Source organism: Schistosoma mansoni, chromosome 1 (assembly GCF_000237925.1).
Source record: "Schistosoma mansoni strain Puerto Rico chromosome 1, complete genome".
Classification (NCBI taxonomy): Eukaryota; Metazoa; Platyhelminthes; class Trematoda; order Strigeidida; family Schistosomatidae; genus Schistosoma; species Schistosoma mansoni.
In genome coordinates, this window is record NC_031495.1 from 9,202,458 (window position 1) to 9,227,863 (window position 25,406).

General features: G+C 34.1%; 1 protein-coding gene across 1 annotated transcript in view; it reads left to right on the forward strand.

The window, feature by feature from the left end:
* Nucleotides 1-300: 300 nt before the first annotated feature.
* Nucleotides 301-25,406, forward strand: part of Smp_123780 (putative glypican) — a gene marked incomplete at both ends in the record, with an annotated part of 45,761 nt that continues 20,655 nt past the window's right edge. The window contains 4 exons of the mRNA XM_018793171.1: nucleotides 301-323; nucleotides 7,093-7,283; nucleotides 7,380-7,492; nucleotides 22,693-22,861. Of these exons, the coding sequence (XP_018647710.1) occupies nucleotides 301-323; nucleotides 7,093-7,283; nucleotides 7,380-7,492; nucleotides 22,693-22,861 (496 nt within the window). The remainder of the gene's footprint in view (nucleotides 324-7,092; nucleotides 7,284-7,379; nucleotides 7,493-22,692; nucleotides 22,862-25,406) is intronic.

Sequence of the window (25,406 nt, forward strand, 5' to 3'; positions counted from 1 at the left end):
TGTAAACTTGGTCTTAAGTTTGATAGTAGCTGAGACTCAACAGAAGGACATACCTTAATCTAAGCGCTTTGTTCCATTCGCGCTAGAATTTTTCACTTACTGTATGACTTTGCGATATCATGCGGTCTATTATACCTTGTGACCAACTAGAATCTTTTCATGTCCGGTCATTCTTTGAGATTATCAATAACTAAAAGACCGTCTACACCACTGAACGACTTTAGCTGCAGGACCAGTAGGCTCTGAACGGTAGTGTTGGAATTCGGTCATGTCAAAATTAAGACAGTTATTGCTGATTTCATGGATGACTGTCGTACAACACCGTGAGTAGAATTAATTTAGATCTGTCGATCATTGAATTTTAATCCAACTCGATTACTGTAAAGCTTCAAAATCTCTGGTTTTCGACTTTAATTATACTATCTTGAAGTGAAAGACTCTCTAAACTTCAAGTCTCAGTCATAGGATTAATGTTTGCTTACTTATTGTTACCATCGCCATGATGATAACAGTTCAAAAATCTACCTACCTGAGTTACACACATGTTTTATATTATTCAATATTCTCTTGATAGACAACAAAATAACTAATAAGTAAACCAAAATAAGCTATGAACAGTTAGTGGTCACATTTATAAAATAATCAATACTTAAAACAAAACGATTTAGTGAGCTTTGTTCTCCATCTTATATACATAAAATTAAGATTTAATTGGCCAAAATAAACAGTTTAAAATCCAGGCATTGGTGTATTTGTAATTGTAATACCATATTTGAATGAATAGCATGTTATTCATTCTGAATGATGAATGAAATCTACTGAAGAGATTGTTAAATCTAGATAGTCAGTTAAAATTGACCGCAAACCCAAGATTAATTTTGCTATTTTTCTGGTGTTGATGTAACATGAATTATACTAGTGACTTTTATTATGAGGTTCTGATATATATATAATGTCTAGTATATACATATTGACCTCATTTACAGTGATTTATGAATAGGCATACATGAAGAAATGCTTGCGCATCAATTACATTATACACAAGGAGTTACCATTCAAGTAAAATATATTTGTATAATTATTCCTCTTCATGATTTATAATAAAGATGAATAGGGAACATCGTAAATTTCAATACTGAATATATTATGGATAAACGGGTAATTATTCTATTTCAATCCTCTCTGTTATCCAATATACTGAACAGGTAGTAAGAGTTCTTACATTAAACAAGACATTGAGTAGTTGATAAATATGTCATTTAGGTCATATGTATTTTCTGAGTAAAATTTTTGTACACTACTTCCGTTACTATTAAGTGAATGTTTATCATTAATTTACTGAAAAGTTTGCTTTATATATCGATTATACATTACTTACTTACTTACTTACGCCTGTTACTCCCAGTGGAGCATAGACCGCCGACCAGCATTCTCCAACCATTCTGTCCTGAGCCTTCCTTTCTAGTTCTATCCAATTTTTGTGCATTCTTCTCATATCTGTCTCCATTTCTCGGCGTAGTGTGTTCTTTGATCTTGAGGATTCCAAGTGAGGGCTTGCCTTGTGACGCAGTTAGCTGCATTCCTCAATGTGTGTCCTATCCACTTCTAGCTCTTCTTCCTGATTTCTTGCTTCGCTGGATGGAATCTGGTTTGTTCTCTCCCACAGTAGGTTATTGCTGATAGTGTCTGGCCAATGGATCCAAAGTATCTTGCGCAGACAACCGTAGAAAACGAACTCGCTAAAAAAACGCTGACCAGAAAAAAAGTTATTCAAACTATTATCGATTATACATACGGCATTAAAAATTCTGTTTCATCATAAGGTATAATTTATTGTAACTGGCACCTTTTTCATTACTCCTATGAAGTTTCAAGCCTGAAAATTCAAATTGTATACAGTTTAACTTGATAGTGGACTACGTTCCTATTCACCTATTCATCCCACAAACTTTGTCAGAGTTCTTGACATAAATTTTGGTAGTTTAAGTTCTTCGATAAAAATAATCCTAATCCGTAATAATGACGTAATGCCTATCTGAATTTCTTGACTCTGAAAACACAAAGTCGTGAAGATAACTGAAATGTTCCTATTTCATATGTTTTAAATCATCTCATCGAATTATTGAAGTGGTTTTCACAGTCAAAATGATTTCTATCTAAGTGCTTTTGTCAAAATCAGTTTAGACCAAAATTTATATACTCATTATAAGTTGATCCCCATCCAGTCTCAGTAGTATGGTAAATAGCGTATTGATATCTGTCGTGATTGACAGCAGGTTTGAACCTCACTGTGAATATCAACACTAAGATGCAGATCCATCCAACCTACTAGTCAAAACAAGAAACGAAACTCAGAATCTGGCTAGCCAAAATCCAACCTTACTTGAATCTGTGTCTAAATGATAATATAAAGGCGATCTACTTTGAATTCATTTATATCACTAGTGACCGGTCACTCTTATTCCTTAATGTCAACAGCGGGAAAATACAAATCCTTGCAAGTACTTTGTCGTAATCTTTGTGTAGTGTTAATATAAATACAATAACTGTTACTCTGTAAACTGTAACTACACAATGAATCTTATTAGTAAATAAAACCATCTGTGATTCATAGAAGACATTTGAAATATTTATCTAGTGTACTTGTCGATTCCAAACAAATTTTTTACAAAGCCAACAATGACTTATAAAATATAACTTTTGCTTAACTGACTTGTAGTTGAAACCAGAGTCTCAAATCGAATGATGTGTGACGAAAATACAAAGACTGGTGATGTGGATTTATTTAACATCTAGAATAAATCATACGATGGATGAGTATACCGATCTTTATATAGTTTATTTATATTCAGTTTTATGTAAACTGAACTGAGTAGTATATAACAACAATTGATCAATATTTTACTGTGTGAACACATTTACAATATCATACAACTAGGCATATATAACCAATGGATATAATTAATTGACCGACCCATGTGGCAATTAAAAGTGATTAAGTGTTACGGATGGTCGATTTCAATCGTACTACATACGATTAAGTCATTGTTCTTCGTACCAAATGAACTTGAATCACGTCTAATCAACAGTTGGGTAATTTGTTAATTTTTACCAAATCAACATTAAAGTATAAATACTGTACCTAGTATGGATGGTGGCTTGCATTGAAGTCCACGTTTCATCCTACCTGGAACCCATCGGTTGAATTTGCCTGCATCTCAGAGTTGATGTTAACTATGGTACTCGAACCCAGTACCTTTAACTTCCAATGCTATTGTGTTATGTACTTAGCTACTAAACAACATCAACTCCGAGATGCAGGTACATCCAGCTGACAAGTCTCAAATAAGACGGAACGAGCGTCCTGGATTCCATTGCTAGCCACTATCTATCTTTGCTCATAAAGCTTGTGACTAAGGGCAATATCGAGGCAGTTCACACAGGATGCACATATGCCAACAAGAGACTGATCAATCGCAGTCCTAAATAACAATTAGAAGATACAAGCAAACAATACCAAGTGAATTTACTGTACCTAGTATTCTCTTCTTAACAATATTTGTGTTTGCTTGACTCCTCATTTCAATATTACTGATGAGTTTCCATATGCATATACATACTTGTATACCTTCAAATCACTTACAATTCAGCGGCAGATAGACCGGTGATAAATTTCAAATAATAATTGAACAATTCACTAATAATTGTTTTATAAGTAGTTAATTTTAAATACTTTAAAAAGATTATTAGATAAATTATGTTTGTCTGAAATACAAAGGAAATAAATAATCATAAAGTAGATGTTTATACAACTATATTGTTTGATCTGATAAACATTTTATATGAACCTAAAAACTTTTGTGTTGATTCATGAAAAAAAACATCAAATGAGTATTATATTGTAATGTCTAAAATTAGGGCAAACAAACAATTCAACATTGTTCAGACTATACATTACAGTTTTAGTATGGTATAGAATGAATGAATTCAATTGTTGTGATCAAGAACACGTCAGAGAGCAATGGAATGTATTTGGCGCAAACTTACTGAATATAACACCAGAAACTGAAAATCATACAGTAAACAGTTAATTTGCAAACTACCAATCAATTGTCTCAATTTTGACTGTTCCTTCTGCAAATATCAGTCTATAGACTCCGATTATTATTGTTCATTCATTTTTATACCAATCGCGCTTCGTTCCCGTTCTTTTCTTATCGATCTTCTACTGGAATACATTCTATGCCTGACCATCGTCATATAATACTTATGTGGATATAAGCAACCCACACCACTCATTGAGATTTCATGGTAACAATTGAAATAAATTATATTTTGCATAGTTTGATGTTATTATTTGGTGACTGTATTGTATAGTACCTTGCTAGAACATTAGATTCCTAGAAATTGAGGAAATGAAAACATTATAGTAGTTGAATAAAACCATATTATCCTACAAAAAAGCCATTATTAATCAATCAAAGCATTATCAACAATCGAACGCTTGATAACACCAGTTGCATTTTACTTAAACTTTAATTTCTTTTTAGAAAAAAGAAACGTATGTTGACATTTACTCACCTCTAAACTGTCTATTGAGTACGATTCAGTTTTGTTTAGTAATCAAACTCATAGCAGATAGTAATCTAATCTAAAAGATACCTATCTTCTTCTTATTTTGTACAAATCAGTTAGATACAAATTCTCTATATGAATAATTAATCGGTTTTTTTGTTTGTTTTTTTTTCTTCATAGAATGACATCAGTTTTCATGTTTAGAATAGTGTAAGTAATAATTATAACAACATATCAACTTATAGGAACTTTCGTCTAAATTAGAGAGAATAGTTTCACAGTATTTGGGCGCCGATTTAATGTAAGACATAAAATAGGAAATATATGATATTTCCTTGAAAAAGCTTGAATCAGATTGCCAGACGAAACGTTGGATTAATGTCAAATTCATTCGCTGAGATTTTACGAATATCTTCTTCCTATTTAATGATATATCGATTTAGCTATTATAATGTTATACTTGAATGAGTATCATAACTTCATCAAATTCGTAAATGAATAATAATAATTCTTTCTTCTCCCTTCAGAAAAGACGTAGCTCTTTCATACTAATTTCCAATATTTTCTTCTTATATATCAGATGAATCGTTTAGTTTTATTCAGTTAATACTTTAGAATATATATTCTTATTAGCTTTATTCAACATTATACTATTTGGTACAATATCGAATTCTCAGAACAAAGTATTTCAACAAGTTTCCGTTTCTTACTTCTTCGTGGATCCTGACGATAAATATTCAGTGATTACCAGTTAGAAGTTAACAGTCCAGTCAATCGAAACCCGAATAATGTACGTTCTTTTCGCTGCATATTTCCAGTAAACATGATATCTCTGAGTAGGCCCTTTGTAACCTTTACAGCGAAAGGTCGTACACTTTTCAGAAACGCATCTAAATAGGTTGTACGATTAATAGCCATAATGATGTATTAAAACAAATAAATTTAGATAACTTGTTGAAATAGCTATATAACAGAAACAGGTAGCTCAGATGTTCAAGCAGGCCGCCTTTTCTTTTTTACATACAAGTATATTTATGGTATCAATCAGATTCACGGAAGATCAAATAATTTCTGTTTATGTATTTAAAAATAACTCTTTATAACCAATTGAAAGTAATATTTCCATTAACCACTCTCCAGTTGGTATAACATTAGGAAATTTTGAAGAGAGAAATCTAAATATTATTTTACTAAAACAAATTGATGATTTCACTTCTATTATTTTCTAATTTATTGAAGTGTCTCAGTCTAACTATATTTTATTTTAATTCCACTATTCTGAGCCCACAATTAATACCAGGATAGAAGCTGGACTATTAAAATAGAAATAAATTTGCATTTTTAATTACTGATTGATTTAATAAAATATTATTTAACCCAAAAGTATGTAAATCTGTTGTATTGTATATGAACAAGGTTATTCGAGAAGAATCTATGGTTTAAATGTGTGTTTTAACCTTCCTTCTTATGGATTAAGCCCTGAAAATACTGAGTTTTACTATTTAGAATAGCGTAACTGTCATGTAAAAATAGTTTTTAATTGTAAAGTATATGCAGTACAAATTTACCCTCAAAAAATATAGTCATTGAAAATGTAATCCGATAATTGAATAACATGGTTATTTAACGAAACATCCATATAAAATCTAAAACCTTTGGTATTCGATGAAATGATACAATGACAAATGTGTCAGTGTGGGATTGTGGTGATTGTTAAGTTTTGATTGAGATTATGAACCTATCAGTATTAGACCATTATTGAAAACATGGAAGTACTGGTTGACCGTTTCCTCCTGGTACGAAACTCCCCAACATTGAGCATTCACGATCTCGCACACAGGATTCGTACCCAGAACCTTCGGTCTCACGCGCGAATGTTTAACCTCTAAACCACTGAGCCGGCATCCATTAAAACCATTGGATTTGAGCTTGGTGGTACAAAGGTTAAGCATTCGCGCGTGAGACCGAAGGCCCTGGGTTCGAATCCCGTGTGCCAGTTCGTGGATGGGCACTTTTGGGGAGTTCCATACCAAGAAGAAACGGTCAACCAGTGCTTTCAGTTTTTCAATATTGATTTAACATTGATCGGTTCATAATCTGTATCAAAGATTAGTTTGTCTTCATTGACAACGACTCATTTGCTTTTAGAAATACAAGTTCTAAAGATAATGATGTAACTGGAGGGTTTTATATTCTTGATGTTGTTGTGATCTTTCAGTCAAATGGTTTAATTTTGAAGCCTTTTTTGTTATTCTGAATAAAATCATCAGTTGGTGAAATTTGTTCTACATACAATATTATATTTGTCTTCTTCTACAGGTATGTTTTTCTGCATCCATAGATGTTATTCAGAATAACTCCTCAGTTAAACCATCTAGCTTAGCGAAAACAACATCATCAAAAGCATCCACCTATGCTACAATTCTTCTCAATCATTTAAAAATTTGATTTCTGACATTTTTATTTATAGCACTTATCTAAATTTAATCCCATTTATATCCACATATTTTATTTTAGATGTCATGAATATTGTCAAGCTCGATTAAATTTAATCTTCGATTCTTTAACTGGTCATTCAGATTTACCATCATTAACTAGAAAATCAAGAAATTTATTTGTGAATAATAAAGTGAATCGTCATTCATTATTACCATTACCCAATGATAGAAATCATCCTATGAAAGATGAAGAAAGACGAATATCAAAAGGTAGAACTGTGAAATCTTCAAATAACATTAATAATAACATAAATACTCATAATAATGATAATGATATTAATCAAATTAATAATGTTCTTATTGAAGCTGAACAATATAGAATGTTGTATAGACCAGAATTGGTATTTACATTTAGATTAAATCGTAAATTAATTCAATCATTGGAATTAGGTGAATCATTAATTGATGGATTGAAAAATGTGAGTTATAAGAGGTTTTTATTTCCTTTATAAAAATATATAAATGGTTTTCTTAAACGGTGTTTTCTCTGATACAATCGTTTTGTCCAAGTTTCAATTCTTTTGGTTATAATCTACATTAAATTCATTTCGCGTTGTTAGTTTGAATCTTCCCATTGATGTTTAGGACTTTAAATTATCAGTTTCTTGTTAGAGTATGTGCATCCTGTGCAGATTGCCTCGATATTGTCTTCAGTCACGAGCACTATAAGCAATGATGGATGGTGGCTAGCAGTGGAATCCAAGACGCGCACTTCGTCCTATTTGTAGCTAAGTCGATAACGTGATAGCATTTTAAGCGAACGCTAATGGCTTCGAGTCCCGGAATGAACATCAGCTCTGAGATGAAGGTATATCCAGCTGACGAGTCCCGAACAGGACAAAACTCGCATCTTGGATTCCACTGCTAGACACTGTCCATCTTTGCCTATTATCTATATTGCTCGAAATACTAATCTATATGTTACCAATTGTGTAAACTAATAATGTGACCTGGAAAAAGGAAGTCAAAAATAGTCAGTATAACCATGTTATACTTTCTAACTAATAAATTTTTCCTGCTTTACACTATGATAATTCATTTGATACAAAATTTCTATACACAAAATCCTTACCTGTTACTTCTCTTCAATAATAATGATCAACTTGTACAGAATACTATTAATATCAATAAATAAATATATAAAGTTTTTTTGTCTAGTTCTAAAAGATCGAAATTTGAAATTTGTTAGTCAGATGTAGGCTGAATTTAGCTATGTAACCTAGATTTTGATGACTTTCTGTATACATCAAGGAATCTAAGTTATATTCAACATCTTAATCCATCTTATAAATGTAAGCAAAGATGGATAATGGCTAGCAGTGGAATCCAGGACGCGCGTTTCGTCCTATTTGGGGCTCATCAGCTGGTTTTTGTTTTTTGGACAACCAATGGGCATCATATCTGAATCTAAAATAGATTAACAATAGTTTAATGAACAAGTTAACTGTTTTATGACTCAAATATATATTTCATTCTTGTACTACCATGATGACTATCATAAACATTTCATCATGTATAAATGATTATTCATAAATCCAAAGTCTTTATGATATCTCAAGCTGATAAGAACAGCTATCCACTGTTTTAGTTTTGTTTCGTCACAGTTTAAATAAACAGGAATAATGTACATATTCAAACTAACGAATTATATTATCCAGCTTTTCTTATAATGCTTGTGAATTAAGGCTATATTAAGGCAATACGCACAGTATGCACATATGCCAATAAGAGACAGATAATTTTCAGTCCTAAATAACAATGGGAAGATACAAGTAAACAATACCAAGTGAATTTAAACTTCATCCCATTGCACAAGCAAGTGACTATTAGGATTCAGTAGCTAAGTGAATAACGTGATGGTGTTTGAAGCGAACGGCACTGAGTTCGAATTCCAAGGTGAACATCAACTCTGAGATGCAGGTTCATCCAACTGACGAGTACCAAATAGAACGAAACGCGCGTCCTGGACTCCACTGCTAGCCACTGTCCATCTTTGCTTATAAATGAATGATATCAATACTATTCATAGATATTGAAAGTAAATGAAATAACAGAGAAAACCCAAAATCATTTATTCATCCATTTAACATTAAGGTTAAGGTCAAGTTGAAAAAAACTAATAATTTTTTTAATGTTTAGTCTGTATTTAGTATTATCTATTTAACCTTTGATTGTCTTATTATCTTGATTCACTTCTGTTATTTAGCTCTTCTATCATTTGTTTTGTTCGTTTGTTTTTTTTTGCTTTTCTTCTTTATATTCAAATGGGGATATTTCTTACTTTTATTATCCTTATTATTGTAATTTTGAATTAGCCTCTTTTATGTTTATCTGTCTAATTTAAACAAAACAATATTCATATTTGAATAATCTTGTCTAATATTGTTTGTTTTTTTTTGTTTTAATTCACTAGGTAACTTGTTTTGATTACTGTCAATAGATGTCCGATTGTTTGTTTGTTTGTTTATTTCGAATAGAGATTCTGGTTAATAGTAGTTTAAATAAAGAAATCTGTATTTTTGATTAAGGGTAAATCAGACAGTTAGTTGAATGGATAGATTGAAAAGAAATAGACAGAACATTGAATTCCCTTCAGAGAACTAGTTATCTGAATAATAGTAGTATTAGTAATGGTAAAAATAATGTGTAATCCAATGTTAAGTTCCCTTTCATTTTTTCACTTGATGGTAACAAAACAAAACGCAGAAAATCAGGGGCTTTTTCATGAATGAATGTTGAATATGAAAGTAAACAAATGAATAGTTTGTATGATATGGGTTATTTTTGTTGTTGTATAATGACTTTACAATAATAATATTTAAATTCTTAAAATGGTGTATATTGTAGTATCTTAAAATGAAACTATTTTATAGAACGTAAATAAAACTAAATACATTTAATATGGAATGAACTGAGAAAGATATTTTTAGAAGGGGGTTTTAAGGAGATTTTAGTAATTTTATATAGTTGAAATCATGAATCATTTAAAGCTAGACCACCATGGAAAATTTGGAGGCACTAGACAGCTGTTTCGTCCTATCGTAGGACTCCTCAGCAATGCGCATCCACGATCCTGCCTCCCGAGATTCGAACCCAGGACCTATTAGTGTCGCGCGCGAGCGCTTAACCATTAGACCACTGAGCCTGCCGGCACCCAATGGTGTTAATGTCTAACTTCAACCAATCCACGAAATGGAGCAACCATTCACCATTGTCTTCAGTGAGTTACTATCTCACAACAGACTTGGTGAGGAGTCCCACAATAGGACGAAACGGCTGTCCAGTGCTTCCAGGTTTTCCATGGTGCTCTACCTTCAATTGACTAATGATTTTTGCTAATATAAAGATAATTTTTTTCCGAATTAAAGCGATCTCATGATATTGATTTTCATCGATATCACAAACCGATCTAAGTTAGACAGCTAGTGAAAAGCTGGAAGTGCTAGACGGATATTTTATCTTTGTAGGGGTCTCTTTGGTAGCATGCAAACATGACACACAATACTCAGATCTCATGCACTAACTCAACCTTAGGACCACTGAACCGTGGTCTGTCGGTGTACAAGTGTAACTTCAATCAATTCGGAATATTGCGTGATGATTTTTCATTGTATTCAGTGAGTACTTTCCTCACATCCGGTAAGGTTGGACTTCACAAGTCAAGGCTTCTCACCATTCGCGACCTAAAAAAATCCTATGCCGTGAATTTTTATTTGATAATATTAAATAAGAGACAAAAAATTAAGTTTTAAAGGTACATTTACTGACCACTGAACAGTAACCAAATCTTGTCCTTACAACCGCTGAATTCTATCAGCTACGTTGCAATAGGACCGAACGTAATGGTCAGTTGGAGGCCAAATAACTTACTGTTGAGTATCAGTTTTTAAAATAACCTGCATCCACCTTTCAAACAATTGCCATGTAGAACAGTAATTAGACCCAGTTAACAACGCACTGAATATAAACGCCTGTAGAAAGAGGGTTAGTGATTCTAGTCAAGATAAAACGTAAGTGGCAACTAGTTGGGATACCTAGAACTCTATTATGCCTTCCACATATTACCAGTTATGTATATTATCTTGAGCTATGATTCGATAACATTAAAATTAAAGAATAAAATACTTCTAGGACTAAAGCCTCAAGTTCTACGTTCACATTCTAGAAAATGGCATATTATCCCATAATAAAGATAAGGCCATTTACAATGACAAACTATTGTGTGGTGACCAATGTCATGTTTGTCTAGTCATTTGTACACATCAAATTCTATCAATCAAGTTTCTGTGTGCCCACTGTTCTCAATTAGTCAACATCGCTTGCACTATGTTTAGCTGTCACGTTTTTGGTAGTACTCAGCATAAAATCCAAGATCTAGGTTTCATGCTACTAGAAAAATGATTTTCGCTGTTTCCTGCAAACTACCTCAAACCACGTCACGTTGACTGTGCCGTTACAACTGCAAGCGACTGACATGTTTTTAAATGAAGACAGTATCAAAAACTACGTTAAAGCGGACTACATATGTCAGCTGATAGGTTTGATATTTTTATAGAAAATGAATAATCTCAGATTTCTCGAATAATGTAGGTAAGCTTACATTAACAGGAACACTTACTTACTTACTTACGCCTGTTACCCCTCGTCGAGGAGCATAGGCCGCTCACCAGCATTCTCCATCCAACTCTGTCCTGGGCATTCCTCTCCAGTTCTTTCCAGTTTCTATTCATCCTTTTCATATCTGCTTCTATTTCCCGGCGTAATGTGTTCTTTGGCCTTCCTCTTTTCCGCTTCCCTTCCGGATTCCAAGTTAGGGATTGAGTCGTGATGCAGTTTGGTGATTTCCTTAATGTATGTCCGATCCACTTCCAACGTCTTTTCCTAATTTCCTCTTCAGCTGGAAGATGGTTTGTCCTCTCCCATAAAACGTTGTTGCTGATAGTATCCGGCCAATGGATGTTGAGTATTTTGCGTAGACAACTATTTATAAATACTTTTACCTTCCTGATGATGTTCATAGTAGTTCTCCACGATTCAGCTCCATACAGTAGGACTGTCTTGACGTTCGTATTAAAAATTCTGACCTTGAAATTGGTTGAGAGTTGTTTTGAGTTCCATATGTTCTTCAATTGTAAAAATGCTGCTCTTGCTTTGCCAATCCTCGCATTTACATCTGCATCCGATCCTCCTTGTTTATCAACGATGCTCCCCAGATACTTGAATGTTTCCACCTCTTCCAGAGTTTCGCCATCAAGTGTGATTGGGTCGGTGTTCTCCGTGTTGCATTTGAGAATCTTGCTTTTTCCTTTGTGAATGTGGAGGCCTATCGATGCGGAGGCTGCTGCTACATTTGCTGTCTTCCTCTGCATTTGTTCGTGTGTATGAGAGAGGAGAGCTAGGTCATCTGCGATGTCCAAATCATCTAATTGATTCTGAGCTGTCCATTGTATTCCGTATTTCCCTTCAGATGTCGAATTCTTCATAATCCAGTCAATCACTAGAAGGAAGAGGAATGGGGAGAGTAGACAGCCTTGTCTGACTCCGGTCCTTACTGGAAATGCATCTGTCAGCTGTCCTCCATGCATGACTTTGCACTGTAGTCCATCGTATGAGTTTTGGATAATGTTGACAATCTTTTCAGGAACTCCATAGTGTCGAAGAAGTTTCCATAATGTTCTCCTGTCCATGCTGTCAAACGCCTTCTCATAGTCAATGAAGTTGATGTATAGTGATGAGTTCCACTCGACTGATTGTTCCATGATGATCCGTAGTGTCGCAATCTGGTCTGTGCACGACCGATCCTTACGAAATCCAGCCTGTTGATCCCTAAGTTCGGCGTCTACTGCGTCTTTCATCCGATTCAGCAGCACTCTGTTGAAAACTTTTACTGGTACTGATAACAAACTGATGCCTCTGTAGTTTTCACATTTGCTCAGATCTCCTTTCTTTGGTATCTTGATTAGATATCCTTCTTCCCAGTCCATTGGCACTTGTTCCTCTTCCCAAATCTTCTTGAATAGAAGGTGAAGCATATTTGCAGTTATTTCAATGTCTGACTTCAGTGCTTCTGCTGGTATATTGTCAGGTCCTGCCGTCTTCCCACTTTTGATTTGTCTGATGGCCATCTTGACTTCTTCGACCGTTGGTGGAGTGACATCTATTGGAAGGTCTGTGTGGGCTGTTTCGATGTTCGGTGGGTTCAACAGGGTTGGTCTATTCAGTAGTTCCTCGAAGTATTCTGCCCATCTTTTCCTCTGTTCTTCAATATCCGTGATTGTCATTCCTTCTTTGTCCTTGACTGGTCTCTCTGGTTTGTTATATCTTCCTGCCAATTTCTTCGTCGTATCATATAGTTGTTTCATATTCCCTTCTCTTGCAGCTTTTTCCGCCGTCGTTGCTAGTTCTCCCATGTATTTCTGCTTGTCGGCTTTAATGCTTTTCTTCACTTCCCTGTTTGCTTCTGCGTAGTCTGCTTGTGCTTTGACTTTCTCTGCTCCTGTTCGGCCGTTGTTAATTGCTAGTTTCTTGTTCTTCCTTTCTTGAATTTTGTCCAGGGTTCCCATAGAGATCCATTCCTTATGATAATGCTCCTTAGGACCAAGAACCTCCTGACACGTTGAAGTTAGCGCTTCTTTTATCCCTTTCCAGTTGTCCTCCAAAGTAGTTTCTTGTTCATTCGGTAGACTCTATAGAGCTTGGAACCTGTTGTTGAGAGTTATCTTGAATTCATGGAACTTGTCAGTATCTCGAAGGAAGGCTGTATTGAACCTTTGTAGTGCTGTTTATCCAGTTGTCCAGTGTTTCTTTAGCTTCAGTCTCATCTTGGCTACAACCAAGTGGTGATCTGAAGCTATGTCAGCTCCTCTCCGGGTTCTCACGTCTTCCATTGATCTTCGGAATTTTTTGTTGATACAGATGTGATCTATCTGGTTCTCTGTGGTTTGGTCCGGTGAGATCCATGTAGCTTTGTGTATGCGCTTGTGTGGGAACATTGTGCCGCCTATAACCAATTTGTTGAATGCATATAGATTTGCAAGTCTCTCCCCATTTTCATTTCTCTCTCCTAGCCCATGTCATATCCTGTGTTGTCCACTCCAACTTTAGCATTTAGATCTCCCATCAGGATGGTGAGGTCCTTTCGTGAGCACTTCTCTATAATTGATTGCAGCCTTTCATAGAACTGATCTTTATCATCGTCGTTGCTATCATTGTTGGGTGCATAACATTGGATAATGTTCATTGTGATCCCTTGCTTCTTTGTTCTGAATGATGCTTTGATTATCCTGGGTCCATGAGATTCCCATCCCACAAGTGCATTTCGTGCTTCTTTGGACAGCATCAGAGCAACTCCCTGAGTGTGTGGAGCATTTTCCCCTTCGTGACCGGAGTACAGCAGCATCTCTCCTGTACCTAGCCTTTGTTGTCCAGTTTGTGTCCAATGGGTTTCGCTGATTCCGAGTACTGCCAAGTTGTATCTCCTCATTTCCATTGCTATTTGGCTGGTCTTTCCTGTCTCCCACATTGTCCGGACGTTCCATGTACCTATGAAGAGTGTTGCTCTAGTTGTTAGAAGGTGCATCGGTCTCGTGACTTCCGAAGAATTTCGGCTTTCATCATGAGACATCATAATTATTCCTTCAACTCCCAGGGCAGAGTTTAAATGGTTTGAATTATTTTTTTCTGGTTAGCGTTTTTTTAGCGAGTTAGCTTTTCTACGGGATGGGGTCGCTAACCCCATGCCCAACCCTCCTCCTTTACCCGGGCTTGGGACCGGCAGTAACTCTAGAAGAGCTACAGGCGGAGTTTTAACAGGAACAGACTAATAATTATTCTCCTGTGAATAATGCTTGTTTGTGAAATATATGTTCAAAGTTCACAGATAGGTGTTTAAACTAATCTATTTAGAAAAACCTGTTCATTCGTTAGTTGAGATACTTTCAAATATCTCGACTAAACATCTTTTAACTAAGCAGCTTATGGATTGGTATCGGCTGTGACATCATTGAAAATCAAAGTGAACCGAACGAATGTTCAACTTTTTATTACTACTCAGAAGTGTACATCCACAACTTTGTCTGGATCATATTTAAAATCTTCAGGTGTTATGGGGGAACTTTCGATAGATTTTCAAAAAATTAGTTACTAACATGAAGTATTAAATTATTTGTTTTGTAATCGAAATAATCCATGATTTTCTTAAGTGTACTCAAATCAGGCACATCACTTCACTAGCTTAACCAACAGTTTTTTTTTGAAGGATTACACTTGGAACATGAATCTCGTCCATTTTATAAAGCAGAAAGGAAGTATCTCTAGAAAAAATATTTTAAGTTTAAACCATTTAGTTACTTAAATGTTTTACGGAACATTTTCGTAAAGATACGTTGATTGAAGAACCCTAAAAGAATCAAAGAACACCAATTAACCGTTGTCATTTAGATCAAGAGTTATCATCTGTATTCATCTATTGTTTATTACTCAAGATTTACAGGTCATGTGACGAGCCTGATTTGTTTTAATCAATAGATAAACCAAAACTATGTATTCCTGCTAATGGTAGCCTATGAACTGGAGTTCAATAAATTTCAATAAAAGATTACAGATAATAAAACGTTTATAATTCAAAAGGGATTGGATAACTGTTACGTAATATCATGAACTGATTAAATTGGAAAATATGAATGAGTTAATTCCAACTCAATAGACCTAATATAGCGTAATCGTGGATATGTCAACAAACTCTAGGTATTTTCTACTAAGACGAGATAGCTACTTAGTGATTTCTGATTTTTAGTAGTTTTGGAGTTCACTCATCGTAAAGCAGTGCTGATTACTTAATTGAATGAGAACTGTTCATTAGTAAAGGTCAATACACTTATTAAATTTAAAGGATCACTTTAAATATCCCATACATATGTATTAGTTATGTCATTTAGAAGCCAATTAACATTATGCTTATTTACCGTTTAACTGGTTATTTGGTAAATCTAAATTCGGGTTTCTATCACTTATTTATATTAAGAAAAACATTAATTGATATGAACTAACTTTGGAAATACATTATAAAGACTTGAAATAAAAACATCTATTTCTTAGAAAGAAAACAATACGGTGTAATTGAATATGCATATATATCCATTTGTTAGAATAATTTATATCTTCTTAATTGAAATCACGAACTGATCTTAGCCATATAGTTACTGAAAAACAAGAAGCTCTGGATAAACTTTTCGTCTCAGTATAGGACTCGTGAAGAGTGTATATGCAAAACCTCATATTCGAAAGTTGGAAGCAGTAACTAAAGTCTTGTGTGAGAAAACTTAACCTCTAAACCACTGAGTTAGCGCACCTAGTAGTGTACAGTTGTCTAACTTTAATCAACTCAAAAATCTACACAGTGCTCATTCATTATTTGAGTTTGTTGGGGATGTTGAATCCCCAGAACTTACTTGGTAAATGACTTATTTTTGTAATTTTATTTTGAAATTTTGAATTTCTTTGTTTTTGCGCCAAAAGCGCTCCTTTCACCTTCGAGTCATATTTCCCACTTGCAAAAATCTTAAACGCTATTGGTCCGTTGTATCTTTTTAGTGTGCTATTTTGTAATGCTTCCTAAGGACAACTTTATACTGTATATATATGTTTGATTTCTTCCTATTGTGATTGCTTGTACTCCGGCTGCTTACGGAATATATATTCCCCCTACTTCGTCTTGGACTTCTCACTCTGGTTAGCGGGGCCTGAGACAACGGATTAGAATAGCCTATCGTGTCACTGTGTCATTGACCTTCGTTCGTTTACCGAGCAAGGAGAAATCGTAATTAGCATCAAGCATATCAGAGTTGGACAACTGTTTTACAACGAACATAGTTGAACTTCATTGATCACGATCGTGATATTATGAATTGGCTATAGTTAGATATGGACACCATTGATTACTGATTCAATGGTTTAGATTTTAGGTTGTAGACGATGAAAACATCTAGTGCTACTGATTTAGACTATCGAAATTCTACTCCTCATATAGATCATTTCACAATTTTTAAATTAGGTTTAAAATATTTCAAAACCCAGAAAACATTATAAGCAAAGATGGATATTGACTAGCAGTGGAATCCAGGACGTGCGTTTCCTCCCATTTGGGACTCGTCAGCTGGATGTACCTGCTAGCCACTATCCATCATTGATTATAATACTTGTGAATTAAGGTTATATCGAGGCTATACGTACAGTATGCATATATGCCAATAAGAGACTGACCAGTTACAGTCCTAAACATCAATTGGAATATTCAAACAAACAATACTAAGTGAATTCAATTATGTCATTAGTTTATATAGAATAATTGAAACATGGCAAGGAGACGGATCCTGAACTGTATTTCGAGGTAATCCACACAGGATACACATATATCAAATAAGACAAATCAGAATTCAGTAAAATTATCAACAACAGGATAATCTTGACCATTACACACTAAAATAGGATGGAATGAAACACAAGTTCTGGATTCTTTGACCAGTCCCATTCCATCTATTCTATGACAATTTTATTGTTCTATACATTTCTTTTATGTTACATTTTAACAAATTACTAATAACATAAAAAATTATTCACCGTAAAGAACTAACCAAAACTTACCATATTTCACTTGACTTAATTTATTTCCACATTGTACTGTTATTAGTATAACATCTGTCTATAAAAATTCACTTACATTCTATAACTGCTATTTCTTATTTATTTTTATATTTCCAATGTATTTTATCATATAAGAAAAGATATTTTTTTGTTGTGGAACAAAAAGAAAAAAGAAAATGATATTTGTACAATACATGTGTGTTGTTGTTGGTGTTACTGTCGTTATTGTCGTTGCTGTGGTTGTGGTGGTGATGGTTGGGGTTGTTATGGTTGTCTAGTTTAATGTTGATTTATGATGAAACTTAATTCATTTCAATGGGAATTATATTTTGGCAATCACTCTTATAAATTTTAACCAAGAATGAGGTCATTACACAATGTTGAAATATATATCAGTATTCTTTGTGATTGCTTTAGGGAAAAAAATAATAATGGATTTTATCCTTTTGTTTCTTATTTCGTAATGGTACTTTAAAATTTGCCATTTGATTATTCGGATTTCGTAATGAAAATGATTGAATTTATCTTAGGAGTTGTTATGTCGAAGATTGTAAATTATTTTACGTTATTAATGGATCAGCTAATGTTTTCTGAATTCACTTAGTATTGTTTGTTTGAATATTCTAATTGATGTTTAGGACTGCAACTGGTCAGTCTCTTATTGGCATATATGCATACTGTACGTATTGCCTCGATATAACCTTAATTCACAAGTATTATAATCAACGATGGATAGTGGCTAGCAGGTACATCCAGCTGACGAGTCCCAAATAGGAGGAATCGCGCGTCCTGGATTTCACTGCTAGCCACTATCCATCTTTGCTTATAATGACATAATTGCTGTGTCAAGGCAATGCACACAATATGCATGTATGCCAAATATGCATGAGTGAGATTGCATCAAAATTTCAACAACAGGATAATCAAAACCACTACGAATTAAATCAATGAAATAACCAATATAAGGAGATATTTGATCTTAGATTTTAAATGTGTATGACTATAATTACAGTGATGTGATTTTTCACTTGTTCATTCAAATTTCACAATATTCAGTATGGGGTTATAGAGATTGTCGAGTTTTATTTGAGGTCATTAGTTGATCAATGTTAGATCACCGTTGAAAACTTGAAAGCATTAGACGGCCGTTTCGTCCTAGTATAGGACTCCTCAGCCGTGAGAAGCCGTGACCGCTGAAGCCATTCGATGTCGATTGTGGTGCAGTTACCCAAGGAAGACTATGCAAGATGGTCGCTCAATATCGTGGAATGACTGAAGTTAGACAATAACACTGTCGGACATTTGCTTAGTGGTCTACAGTTTAGGAGTTCACGCGCGAAACCGAAGGTCTTGCGTTCGAAACCGTGTGCTGGATCATGGATGCGCACTGTTAAGGAGTTTCATACTAAGAGGAAACGGCAGTCCAGTGATTACATGTTTTCAATAGTGGTCTAACAGTCATCGATTGATAACCACAATCAAAACTTGACAATATTTACAATCCTACACTGTTAAAATATAAAATGTTAAGTGTTGCCATCCGTGTTAGTAATATATGATTTAAGTTGAATTTTAAAATGACGTTAAACCTCTTTTACTAAATCTTAAACAGCATTCTCTGATAAAAGAATACTGTCGACAATATCAGCAAAGAAAATAAATGATATTGTCAGCTATTCAAGAGCTCGATGAGTCGACTGGTATAGAACAGCGCAGTCTAAGAAGAAAGTGATGCAAATACTAAATAATATGCGTGTTATGTAGGAACAGTTATCTCATCATCAGTGGTAATACATGTTCAGGATAAATACTAATTTCTATAGAAGAATAATTTGACCAAGGTACTTTCTGATGATTCCTGATAGACTAATGAAATTATTCTAGGAATCTAACTTTTTTCAGATGGGAGGTATTTGGTTATTAACCAGAAAAACCAAAGAAAAACATAGCTGTACAACAGCTTATAGAATGATTTCAACTGCATTAATAAAACTATAATTTTGAAGCTTAACAGTTTATGTATTTTCTCCAGAAATGCAAAGTGAATATAATAATTTTCGTTTCTTTCATTCTGTTCTAAACCTTGATATTTTTATTTATACAAATCAAAAACGACATCTTTTTAAGCTCCATTTAATTAAGTTAGCAACTTAATTACTGATAGACTAAAGTGCCCTGGTACGCCCGAGAGTGAGGAGAGTCCTCTCTCCCTCTCAAAATGCTCTCATATGGCCACGCGCATATAGCCTCTCTTAGGGAATTCCTACTCACTGACTTCTCGCGTCACTACTGTTGTTTACGAAATTGAGAGGACGAAAAGCAAATGTCCGGCGCTTTAACCAGGTTGGTGGACACGGCGAGTACACCTAGGGGAGTTGGAAAACCCTGATTCCAAACTAAATGGTGCATATGGGCTCCAGTATCGTGGGGGAACAAATGGAGTATGAATCAATCGTTGGTCACCGGTTATCATGGTACTACATCTCCTCACGATGCTCCACTGCCTCGTGGATCAGACCTTCAAGTCAAAGGCTCGAAGTGTGGCCCCCTAAGAACACCACCTGCTTCAGTTCAGGCACCTGGGGAGTATCACACCCTCACACAAATCAAATGAGACTCGTGTGGAGCATATCTTTATCCGGCGCCCCTTTGTACCAATATTTATGTGTTTAAATAAATAAGTAAAAAGTGAATATTTTGGTCTCATACATAAAAACACTTTACTTTTCAATCTTCTTTCATACCCAAATAAAATTTGATTGTAAAACATTAGATAACATCTTAGTTATTCAGAAGTTAAGCGCTCGTATACCAGAAGTAACACACTGAGTCGAACCTCGATAAGGTCATAGATACAAACTATTGAGGAGTTCAATACTAGAATGAAACAGTTAGCCACTGTTTCTTGGTATTCATTAATTATTCAAGATCAATGAATAATGCAATCTTTCTAATTCAGATATTCATTAAGGTATCACTTTTATCGGTTTTATCTTATAAAATTGGTGTATATAATCTTGTCTTTTTACGAGTGCAATGAATAAAGATTATATCATCTTAATAATAATAATAGTAATAATAATAATAATTGCACAATATTATTTTAATTAGTAGAGATAACAATTAAATTGTCTAGTTACCATCTGTTCTACACAAATTAGTCGTTAAATTATTAAGTACCATCATGTATTGTATCTTACGACTTGTATGAACCAACAACAACAACAAAAAAAACCCAACTGAACCAAACAAAATTTACACATCAGTATAGTTTAGATTATGCTTAATTATTGTAAACTTGCGAGTTTAAACTAGGCTAGCTTTGTTACTAATTAGAAATTACGCAATATTTTTATATTATTGGAGTAGTACATTTGTAACCTGATTAAATGTTACAACTCAAAGTTTTAGTTGATATTGTAGTGAACAAGAACACAACTGGGGACAATCGAATGTATTTAGGCACAAATTAAAAACTATCTCACTAAATTCTGATAACCATACGATGAACAGTTAATTTGCAAACTAACAATCAATTGTCTCAATCTTCACTGTTCCTTCTGTAAATATCAATCCATCTTCTCTAATTACATTGTTCATGCATTTTTCTACCAATCGCGGTTCATTTCAGTTCTTTTCTTATTGGTCTTCTGTCAAAATACATTCTATGTATGACCATCACCATATACTACTATGAGGATATAAGTAGACAACACCACAGCATATACATTATCGATAAATAATTACAGTGTTCTAACTTGAAACCTGTAAAAATCTAAATATATTCATCTGTTCTTAAGTTATACATTGTATGATCTCGATAGAACGAAGAAGATGTAACATGGGTATATTAAAGAAATCAGTTCCATTTGTAGAAGTGAACGTTAACGGGATTTGTGAAGTATCGAATCATATTCGTATACTACCTTATCTGTAATTTCATCTAAAATCTAAAGTTATCAATAGTAAGGCCTATTCACTAAAACGTGCAAGTTATGGTTCAAAAGCTAAATAAAATCACGTCAAAACTTGATTTATAGAGAATTATTACCTAGAGGTATTGTAGTGGGCGAGAACACAAACGAGGACAATCTAATGTATTTCAATACGATATTTCAGAATATCTTGGTAGAATCTGACAACCATACAGTAAATAGTTCATTTGTAAGATATCCATCAATTGTCTCAGAATTTGTTGTTCTTTTGTTTCCATACTAATAACTCACTGTTCTCGTTCTCGTCTATTCTATTTTCTTAACCTTCCGCCACCAGGTATTCCAATCTTGATTGGTGATACATACTATTAATATCTGTCGAAATCAGTAGTACACACCACAGTATCACTGATAAGTCTTGCTGACTTTTCATTTTCATGATGTTTCTAGCAAAACTCCTAGTCAAACGCTGATTGGATAAAATAATTTTTAATGTTTTCTGAGCTTGTCATGTCTATTGCAAGAAATTCTCAGGATCGCCTCAACATTCACCATTGTGAAATGGAAATAATTCTTTCTGTTAAATATAATATATATCATTATGTAGATTACAAACTGATACAGACTTCTTTGTATAAAAGATGATATTACAACAAATTTACCACACTGAGAAAAATAGAACATATAATTGAAACAAATAACTGACTCTAATCCATACTTTTATCCTTTATACGGTTTTTTCAACAACAATCTATTAATATCAGAAGGGGTTTTGTGGATATTATAGTAATTTCAATAGTTGAGATCATGAGTCAATTGAAGTTAGACCACCATGGGACTCTCGCAAGGCAAGATCGTGGATGCCCACTGTTGAGGAGTTCTACAATAGGACGAAACGACCGTTCAATGCTTCCAGGTTTTCCACGGTGGTCTAGCTTCAAATGACTCATGATCTCAACTATTGAAACATATTAATAATAATTTATGTTATATAATTACAATTAATACTATGTCAATTAATTTATTTTCTTTACAATTTTTAGTTTAATATTGCTCAAGGGACATGTATGCGAAAATTGATGCGTATGCATTATTGTGCTTTATGCTCTGGGGAAACTTTATCAAGACCATGTCCTGGATTATGTTTAAAAATTTTATCGGATTGTTTAAGACCACTTAGTCAACTTAATCCACAATGGTATCGTTTCACAGGTAAAATGAGTTTATTTCAATATTTGTTTTATTAATCATTCACAATATAGTTACAAGTTTATGTAAATATAAATCATAGTAGGCAAAGATGGATAGTGGCTACCAGAGGAATCCAGGACGCGCGTTTCGTTCCAGCCCACTATTCATCTTTGATTATAAAGCTTGTGACTTTAGACAATATCGAGGCAGTCCGCAAAGGATGCACATATGCCAACAAGCGACTGATCAGGTGCAGTCCTAAGCATCAATGGGAAAATTCAAACAAACAATACCAAGTGAATTGTAACTTCACCCATTGCACAAGCAAGTGGCTATCAGGACTCAGTAGCTGAGTGGATAACGTGATGTCGTTTGAAGTGAAAGGTACTTGGTTCGAGTACCAGAGTGAACATCAACTCTGAGATGCAGGTAGATCCAACTGATGAGTCCCAAATAGGACGAAATATACAACCTAGATTCCACTGCTAGCCACTATCCATCAATACTGCTTTTAGTTTTTTTTCATATGTAGTCTACAATTCAACTACCGAAATACCGAATACTAATAGCTACACAACACCATTTTCTTTCTAACTTGAGAATCATCAACAGTGACCATGTACTTCTCTACGTGGGATATGACCCTAAGACCTATGAGTCATTTCACAACTATTTTATATTTAGGTAACCCAGTTGGAATCAAATATCAGTAAATATAGGATTTAACATAATTATTATTAAATGTTATTTTATAGGGTTACTGTCTCACTTCAGAAATGGTTAATTTTTTGCATATACGTATTTACTACTAGTTCAGTGTTAATAAACCTGTACTTTTCTATTATGGTTGTAAGACAACATCAAAAATACTGATCATTTGTATCAAAGTGTTTCACTAAAAACCATACGAATCTTACATAGCTCTCTCTCTAATTATAATGTAACTTGTTGTTATTCAGATTACTCTTCTTTGAAACAATATTGTATTTCTTTTAATGTTTTTCACCTGTAAACAATATTCTATATTTGATTGTTTACCTTGTTACTGATTGTTAAGATGATTAATAATTAGACCATCATTTATCAATGACTAATCAAAATATCAATGTTTCAATAATGCTAAAGTGTATATTAGACAACAACAACAAAAACGAGAGGTCAATAGTAAATATGACCTTGTATGTATGTTTGAATAATAAATTGACAAATGATGAAGGAAAACGATATATTCATTTTGAAAAGATAATCAAGCAAAGATTAATTTTTGTACTTTTTGCACCTTACAAATAAGGGATTATCAAATAGCTGTTCATTAATGAAAATAACCTGTCTAGTTTAAAGTTCGGTAGCGTTATTTTTATCAAACTTATAATATTTATAAGCATAGATGGATAGTAGATAGCAGTGGAATCCAGGATGCGCGTTTCGTCCTATTTGGGACTCGTCAACTGGATGTACCTAAATCTCAGAGTTGATGTTCACTCTGGGACTCCAACCCAGTATTTTTCGTTTCAAACGCGATCACGTTATCCACTCAGCTACCGAGTCCCAATAGCCACTTGCTTGTGCAATGGAGTGAATCAATGCAATATCGAGGCAATGCACACAGTATGCACATATGCTTATAAGAGACTGACCAGTTGCAATCCTAAACATCAATGGGAAGATTCAAACATATAATACTAAGCGAATTAATATACTTGTATTAAATTCATTTTTTATCACTTGGACATTGATGTAATATTTGAATTTGATTATGTCTGACTTCTTAAAGGATCTTTGATTAAGATGTGTTGGGGATGTTAAATCCCCAGAACTCACTTAGTAAATGACTTATTTTTGTAATTTTATTTTGAAATTTTGAATTTCTTTGTTTTCGCTCCAAAAGCGCCCCTTTCACCTTCGAGTCGTATTTCCCACTTGGAAATATCTTAAACGCTATTGGTCCGTCGTATCTTTTAGTGTGCTATTTTGTAATGCTTCCGAAGGACAATTTCATGCTGTATATATATGTTTGATTTCTTCCTATTGTGGTTACTGTGCTTCTGGCTGCTTACGGAATGTATCTTCTTCACTTCCACCTTGGACTTCTTACTCTAATTAGCTGGGTCTGGGACGCGTCAGAATAGCTAGCTTATTGATCTCTGGTCACGAGTCTTTGTTCCGTTTGCTGACTAAGTGAATTCGAAACCGCTCCGGACATAACAGGATGAAACAGCTTTCCAGTTTTTATTAGGTCTGAATTAGTTCTCTTATTGATTTTACACTTGTTTGTTTTATTTTATTCGATAAATCAGCTTGAGATTAACAAATATTTAAACTTCTTATTATATGCGTCCAAGTTTCTTATGACCTTTAGGTAAAAGGCTCCGGGTGTGGCCTCCTAAGAAAACCACCTGTTTCAGTTTGGGCACCTGAGCAGTATCACAGCCTTCACACAAATCAAATAAGATTTGTGTGGCGCATTTATATCTGGTGCCCCTTGTACCAATATTTATGTGTTTTAATAAATAATAAATAGAATTTAGTAATGTGTAGTACAAGATAGGAATATATTATCCAGGAT